The 7,690-nt window shown below is 41.4% G+C and overlaps 2 protein-coding genes across 2 annotated transcripts in view; both read left to right on the forward strand.

The window, feature by feature from the left end:
• Positions 1–488: 488 nt before the first annotated feature.
• The window catches only part of clic1 (chloride intracellular channel 1), an 83,238-nt gene continuing 76,036 nt past the window's right edge, over positions 489–7,690 (forward strand). Inside the window, exon 1 of the mRNA XM_072370242.1 lies at positions 489–494. The gene's annotated coding sequence lies outside the window, so the exon portion shown is untranslated. The remainder of the gene's footprint in view (positions 495–7,690) is intronic.
• Positions 780–7,384, forward strand: neu1 (neuraminidase 1). The gene is made up of 6 exons (XM_072370522.1): positions 780–1,041; positions 1,329–1,518; positions 1,916–2,178; positions 3,307–3,489; positions 4,793–5,012; positions 5,098–7,384. The coding sequence occupies exons 1-6, from the start codon at positions 955–957 to the stop codon at positions 5,316–5,318; spliced, it is 1,164 nt and encodes a 387-aa protein (XP_072226623.1). The 5' UTR covers positions 780–954; the 3' UTR covers positions 5,319–7,384.

Consider the following 7,690-nt stretch of genomic DNA (forward strand, 5'->3'; position numbering starts at 1 on the left):
CTTGTTTGCAATAACTTACTGTAGATGACCACCGTTTGTGTCCAGCTGCGGACAAAAGAAGTAAATCCACTACTACAGCTACTGAGTGTTCATTGTTTTTTAAATATTCATCAGTGTCACATAAATGCACTCATGAGTTTAAATCACTGAAAGATATCTCACATACAGCTGTTTGAAATAGATTTTTTTGATCGATCAGCTAATTCAATTCGTTGAAACTATCATGACACTTATTAGATATATGGAAGATGTGTTTAGGCTAAATATAACTTAGAAACAATGTAGTTTTTCTTGAACATTGTATCTATATCTTTTTATCCTATATTGTCCTCATTGAGAAAAGTACATTCATACTTGCATGTTTTCTTTTCTTTGGGGGTATAAATCATAAAAGTCCATGTCTTTTCTGCCTTTTTTAAAATAAAACTAATGGTTGAGATGTCACTTCACACTGAGATGAAGTAATTAAATAACATTTAACCACTTTCAGCACTATGTACATAAGTCAGGTGATAAGAGATCAGGTGGTAAGTAAACCTTCCTGGCTCAAGCAAATCCAGTTTAACTAAGTCAGAAAGTGACAATAAGTCACTCATTACGACTAAAGCGGAAACAAACCTGGACGATAAAGTGAGGAATATACTAATACATTATTAAATTAAACGGAGCCGTGTTTAATTACATCATTTAACCATGTTAAATACAAAATATGACAAATTAAACTTTATATAAAAAAGAGAAGCGGGTGACAGTGGTCATGTGACCGCCCCTGTTGGTCATGTGATCTATCAGCAAGACTGTTTTTGCTTCAGCACGAACGCGCAGCGGAGAGCGTTTCCGCCTTTATTTTTGCGTTAGTTGCTGTTTTTATCCGCCTGTTTGGACTCTGTGCTTTTCTTTTGTGTGACAGTCGTGTTTCGGTGTGAAGACGAAAGGGTCGGAAAAGGATTTAAGATGGAAGCAGGAATCTGGATCGCTGCTCTGGCCTTACTGCTCTCCGCGGTGCTTTCTCCTGGCGTTTGTTTGATCGGCGGTGTGCAGGTAGACGAGGCTGTTATTAACTAATAAATGCCACGTTGTAGCACCATTATTAATGTGTGGAGAACCGCTGGAGGTGAGGGTGTCAGACACGGTATTTCAACTCGCTTTTAAGAAGCTTGTGAAACACTTCTGTTAGTTCTTGGACATTCACCTGATCCTTGATGCGTCCCGGAGATAACATACCTGCTCTAACTGGTTTTTGCTAATAGTTAGTCCAAATGTTTACCTGGCATCTTGTGAGTGTCTTATCTTCTGCCTCTTGTCTTTATCTGTCCTCTGTGGTCCAGATTGATCCTCTGGTGTTTGAGGAGCAGCTGCTGTGGGTGAGCGGAACCCAGGGACATGTAAACACCTACAGGATCCCACTGATCACCTTCACCCCCAAAGGAAGCCTGCTGGCCTTTGCTGAGGCCAGGAAGGAATCATCCAGCGACACCGGAGCAAAGTTCATCGCAGTACGGCGGTCCACCGACAAAGGCAGGTCCACCTGAGACCAAAACACACACAGGCTCCACATATAAAATGAAAACTTTCTCGTGCCATATTGTCAAATCTTTTGGATTTAAGAGATTTTTTCTCCTTATTTTATCATCAGCATCAAGGGAAGACAGCAGTTTAATTTCACGAGCCACTATTTGAAAGTAATGCTCTACGCTAAAAGTAAAACTAAAGTAAAACTTTTTCCACATTTCCCACAACAGGAAAAAAAGCAGCTCATTGGCTATAAACTCGGCTGAATCTCAGGCAAAAAGTCTGAATCAGAGTTTCAACACTCAATAAACCATTACATCTGCAGTCAAGTTAAAGCATCTGGTATAAAGAAGGCTCCAGTTTCCATGTAACTCAATGTCCTCATCGTCTGTTGTCCCTCCAGGAAACACCTGGTCCACGGAAAACTTCATCATTGATGATGTGGACAACCTGGATGGTCTAAACCTGGGCTCAGTGGTGGTGGACGAAGTGCACGGCTCAGTGATTCTGATCTACAGCATCTGCTTCCACCTTTACCACTGCAGCCCGTCCAGCACCATGATGGTGGAGAGCTGGGACGACGGCCTCAGCTGGAGCACGCCCAGGAACCTCTCGGTCCAGCTCGGGGTTAAGGCCTTCGCTCCGGGGCCGGGCTTTGGCATCCAGGTGAGAAAATTCTTTGATTCCAAGGTAGGAGGCACCACAGCTTAATTTGTCTTGCCTAAAATGTGCTCAGATTTTGGCCAAATAATCTTTTATGCTACTATGTTGTTATTAGGATCATAAGATTTTAACAGGCGAGTCATTCACATCACAAGATTTTTAAAGCAGATTTCAGTGTTGTGAAAGTTATATTGCTGCTAATTGGGCTGTTAAGGTATTCCTTTTATTATTGTGATGTATGAATTATGTTTTTTAGTTTCTTTGTAGTTATACTCTAATGAACAGTGTCAGGATCGTGGGAAGGTAGGACCCAGATGCAGTTCTCTTTTAGATAAAAAACAAACAAGGTTTATTCGCAAAACAAGACAGGGAGCATGAACAAAGGGCGCGGCAAAGCCGGATCATCAAAATGACTTGACTATGAAAAAAGAACTATGACAAACAAAACGAGGCTATAACAAAACAAGGCTATGAAAAACCACTAAACAAACAAGGCTATGAAAAACACTATGGCTATGAGGCAGGAAAACCTTACTTATCTGTGCAACGCATGGAGGAATCGTGAGGATTCTGCGGTGACTGAAAGTAAACCAGGAAGCTAAATACTGTGAGGGGAGTGATCAGTGACATGAGGTGCAGCTGTGAACAATTAACCAGGTGACTAGAGTGAACTGAACGTGCCAGGGGAAAAACATGACTAGAACAAAACCTGAAAACATGATTAACATAAACTATGACATGACAGACTGTGACAAACAGTATACATACTGTAACTTAAGCCCTGTCAGACTTCTTCCATCCATCCATTTTCTACACACGCTTAATCCAACTCAGGGTCGCAGGGGGGTTAGAGTCTATCCCAGCTGTCATTGGGCGAGAGGCAGGGTCCGTCACACAGAGACAAACAAGCATCCACACTCACTCCTAGGGTCAATTTTAGAGTCACAGACCCGGAGAACATGCAAACTCCACACCGAAAGGCTCCAGTCGAGATTCGAGCCTGCTGTGAGGCGACGGTGCTAACGACCACGTGCTCCTCCCAGACTTCATGAAAGCAGAACTGTATTTTGTTCCCTGTCAAAAGCGGGAACTATCTTTTTTATCTTTCTCTTTGTGTCTCTTTCACTACAGAAGCGCTACGATCCCGCAAAGCATAGGCTGGTGGTTTGTGGTCACGGGACTCTGGAGGGTGACGGTGTTTTTTGCATCCTGAGCGACAACTACGGCGAGACCTGGTACAACGGCGCAGCACTCAAGAGCATCCCTTACAACCAGAACAAGAGATCCCAGGACTTCAACCCTGATGAATGTCAGGTACGTTTGCTGCAGCTGGATTTAACACTTCACAGCAGAGGGGATTGGACTTGGCACTGTCAAAAATGACTGGCAAAAAGGAAGGCTTGAAGATCCTTAGATATTAGGATAAAACTTGTAGTTAGTACATGGTGGTGTAACTCTTTGATAAACATGAAAGGTCACGACCAGCAAAACATCAAAATGTCAACAGAATTACTCCGAACTGTCACTAAGGAGTCTTTGTGCATCACCAACAAGTCTCTGAAAGCTAAATTATGTCCAGAAGAGAAGAGAATTATTATTCATTTCCCCAAATATTTAGAGATGCATTATTTTGGTGTTTTAATCAAACATAAAAGACCCTGTTGTGGGGCCTCTGAGAGTGAGAGGGGGATAAGTTGTTGCACGATGCAAGGTGAGTAGCCTATAAATCTAATATAGGTGGTTAAGTTATCTTTTCCACTCGCAGAGCAGAGCAATTTCTGGTGTTTTAAGGTTTTTCTTCACGTTTCTGCGAGAGACTCCAGAATGAAACCTGCACAAAGGGTTAGTTTGGATCACCACCTCAGCTCTCCAGCAACACAAATCAATCATCTCATCATTTTCTATCACATATCAAAAAGTCTGTCACAAGCACCATTGCTCTGCTAAATAAGTAGCTTTACTTTGTTTTTATTCATCATTGTCCCTTTGCAGCTATTTTATTTTGTTTTGCTTTGTCTTTGTTGTTTTTGCATGATTGTTGCAAGACTGAACGACTGCTTGCTGCAAACCAAATCACCCTACAGGGAGAAAAGAGACACCTTGAACCTTGAACCTTGAAGCACAGTGACTCGGGTTGATGTAAAAACATGTAAAAATGTCTGAATCTAATAATACCCTTCAGAAAGATGAGATGACGTCTAATCGCAAGCAAAAGTTGAGAAACGTGTGCAGACGCATTGCAGTTGCAGGTGTGACCTGACGCTCCACGTTGTCACCCATTATTCATGGGAAAACCAGGCCTTTGTGTCATGGGAAACCTTAAAAATGTACAGCTTCTGATCAGTCTTCTTTCTGTTGTCAAAGCCAGATTTCTGTAAGGAGAGTTGGCTACTGTGACATAATCCGAGGAACACACAAACGTCTATGCTGAACTTTCTGTGGATGTGTTCTTCTGCATTCTAGTGGACAAACATGAAGAGTGCAGCTGTGTTTTTTTCTCCTGAAAGACTTCACCTCCTCTGCGGCGTTCTTTGTGGTGTAAAACGTAATTAAATATGTGTAAGTGAAACTACTTGGATCACTGACACCATTTCACTTAAACCCTCTTCTTCTGCAGCCAGTTGAGATGATGGACGGCAGCCTCATGATCAACATCCGGAACCAGAACAACTACCACTGTCGGTGTCGCATTGTGGCGCGCAGCCGCGATGGAGGGTTGACCCTCCCGGTAGAAGAGCTGGTATTCGACTACACGCTGGTGGATCCGGCAGTCGCAGCTGGAACGCTGCAAAAAAACGGAGTGGTCTACTTCACCAACCCCTTCCACGAGCAGCACAGTAAGTGACCCTTTTCCTTCTAAGCTTTGTCACAACGGAACTGTCCAGCTGTGACAACTGTCCAACTGTCCCCCCCCCCCCTCAGGAGTGAATCTAATGTTACGATGGTCGCTGACAAATGCTACGTCCTGGGAAAAGAACACTGTCCAGATATGGGCTGGACCAAGCGGCTACTCCAGCATGACGTCTCTGGACACTGGCTCTGTGGAAGACCAGAAGTACATCTTTGTCGTGTATGAGAAGGGCATCAAGGACTATTGTGAGACCATCTCATTTGTTAAAATCCACCTGTATGGCGGCCGGTAGAGCACCAGTTGGAGGTAAGGAAGAAGAGGTCGGGCTGGAGTAACAAAGCCTTCTGAATAGACTTATTTAAGCTCCTGATGGGATTTCGCCTTCTTTTTGTCTCCAAGACAGGAGGAAAATACAAGACATTTAAAACTCACTATTTTTATCAAATTAAGCAGAAAAGGAGGCTCACCACAATGAATTTACAGCTATTTTTTTGGGGGGAATTTTGGTAAAAAATTATCTGATTTTTTTTAATCACTTTCTAAAATGTGTACAGTCAATTAAGTCGCACCATTTTTCTTGTTTGTTTTCCCAAAATATTGCACAGAGTTGTTATTTGAATAGAATACTGACAGAAAAGAGGAAAGCAGATGAAGTAGGGGATAATCAACCATTTTCAGACCAAATATACTATTTGAATTAAAAGTTACCTCAGATGCGTTTTTTTGTAAAGTAAAGACATTTCTTCTTCATTGAGAAGTCCTGGGTCTGGGTCACATTCCTGTCCACTACAGCAGCTTGGGCATGAGCGCGTATCAAAGATGGTAGCTGGTGCATGTCTGCTGCGCTCATTCATCACCCCGCAAAGTCCGATCTACATTTCAAGTGGGAAGTTGGAACTTCTTAATCACACCCTTGTTTGACTGCAGCGTGTTTCTGATGCACAGAGAGGGAAAAATGTATTCTGTTGCTGTGTTTTTGGCATCAAACTCTCATCAGCAGATCTGTCGTTCTCTTACCTGAAAAAACAGCTGAGCTACAGATGCTCTAAAGCAATTTGATTAATGTTTTTCTTAGATTATTTGACATTTCAGTAGATCGGAGATCCATGCAGCTTGAGTTCAGAGTAAACATTGAACAGATTCAGTCTGTTTGTCTCCGACTCGAGGAATGAATCTGTTGTAGACCAAAAATGCGACTAACACACATATTAACATGTAAGATGTTATTTGCATCTATTATTATTTGTTGTTTGTTAACTGACTGGCAGCAGGTGACTTACTGTTAGTGGTTTATAGGTTCAGACCTATCACTCCTGCTGTCTGTACACACGCACTCCCTGCTGAAGGATTTAACGTTCTTCTGGCAGCTTTGGACAGTGATTGGATTGTTGTTTTTTTTTTGGGATGTACCAACTCTCACAACTCTCTCATTCTTACCTGTCAGCGAGAGTCCTTCTGGTACTTCTGTCACCCACCCAAATATTGTTGACTCTGAGGACTGAGCCGACTATGCATGCCACTGGGTCAGTCTCCACTCCACACTGTTGGTACTAGACTAAAAAAAACATGTATGCTTTTTTTTTTTTAACGGGAAGACTTTGCAGAAAATGCGCTGTTATTCACACCTCTACAATCTATTGTAGACTGACTGTGTGCCCATGCATGGAAAGTGTCCCAAAATGTATCCCAAACTAAATTCTATTATCCAGACTGTTTGAGTGGCAACTTTGGGGTCTTGCTACATTAAAAAAAAAAACTGTTAATGCAGTACAGATGTGAAGCATCTCTTGCATAAATGACCTATTGGTCACATGATGTCATTTTACACTGGAGAAACTGACACGGAAGTTGTGCAGGGGTCTGAGCATTTTATTGACATGCAGGTAAATTCCAGCTGACTTGAAATTTGCCCTGACTTTTGAAAACCAGTAATCACATTAAAAAGCCATTTTTCTTTTTTTTTACGATGCTGCACATGAATTCTTCAGTATCTTCTTTTGGGTTGTAGTGACTTTAGAGAACAACAGTTGCTATTTTTAATTAGGCCAGTGTTAATAAAATTATTATATAATGTTGCCAACTCTGTTGATTGTGTGCAGAACCTATTGTGTGATTCTCGAATGAATGACCACTCCCGTCTGAATAAGGTGTTTAAATTGTACAGATGGGTCCACAACGTGTGCCATCTGTTTAAAGTATATGTGTTATTGCCTCTTTTCACATGTTGTGGGAAACAATTGTTTTTGGTACATAATTATAATAGAAGGGACTGTCTCGATTGAAGACTGTATGATTTGTATATAATTTTAATCAGCATTTCTCTCCTGTATGCTTCCAATATAAGATAATAAATCATTTGTGTGAATAAGGAATTTGCTTTTCTTTTTTCCGTTTGGTCGTTGTTTGTGCTGATTAATTTAAAAAAGACTGAAATTAGGATGAGAATTATATAATATTGTGAGTCTTTAAAGTGGCTCTTCACTCATAAACTCCTGTGAAAATGAGCCAATTGTACTAAATGCATGATGTGAGATCGCCATTTTAGAACTATTCAATTCCAGGATTTCAGAAAGTGTTGCAAAGTTGATAGATGAGCCGTCATTGTTGGGTTTGGGCCGCTCTTTTAAAAAAAAAAAAATAAGAAACTATAATCCCTCTGTTAGG

Source organism: Leuresthes tenuis, unplaced genomic scaffold (assembly GCF_036924035.1).
Source record: "Leuresthes tenuis unplaced genomic scaffold, fLeuTen1.0.hap1 SCAF_18, whole genome shotgun sequence".
NCBI lineage: Eukaryota > Metazoa > Chordata > Actinopteri > Atheriniformes > Atherinopsidae > Leuresthes > Leuresthes tenuis.

Coding starts and splice junctions, on each gene's coding strand:
- neu1 (XM_072370522.1), top strand. CDS start 955: ATGGAAGCAGGAATCTGGATCGCTGCTCTGGCCTTACTGCTCTCCGCG. Junction 2,179..3,306: donor GGCCGGGCTTTGGCATCCAG/GTGAGAAAATTC, acceptor CTTTCACTACAG/AAGCGCTACGATCCCGCAAA. Junction 3,490..4,792: donor TCAACCCTGATGAATGTCAG/GTACGTTTGCTG, acceptor CTTCTTCTGCAG/CCAGTTGAGATGATGGACGG.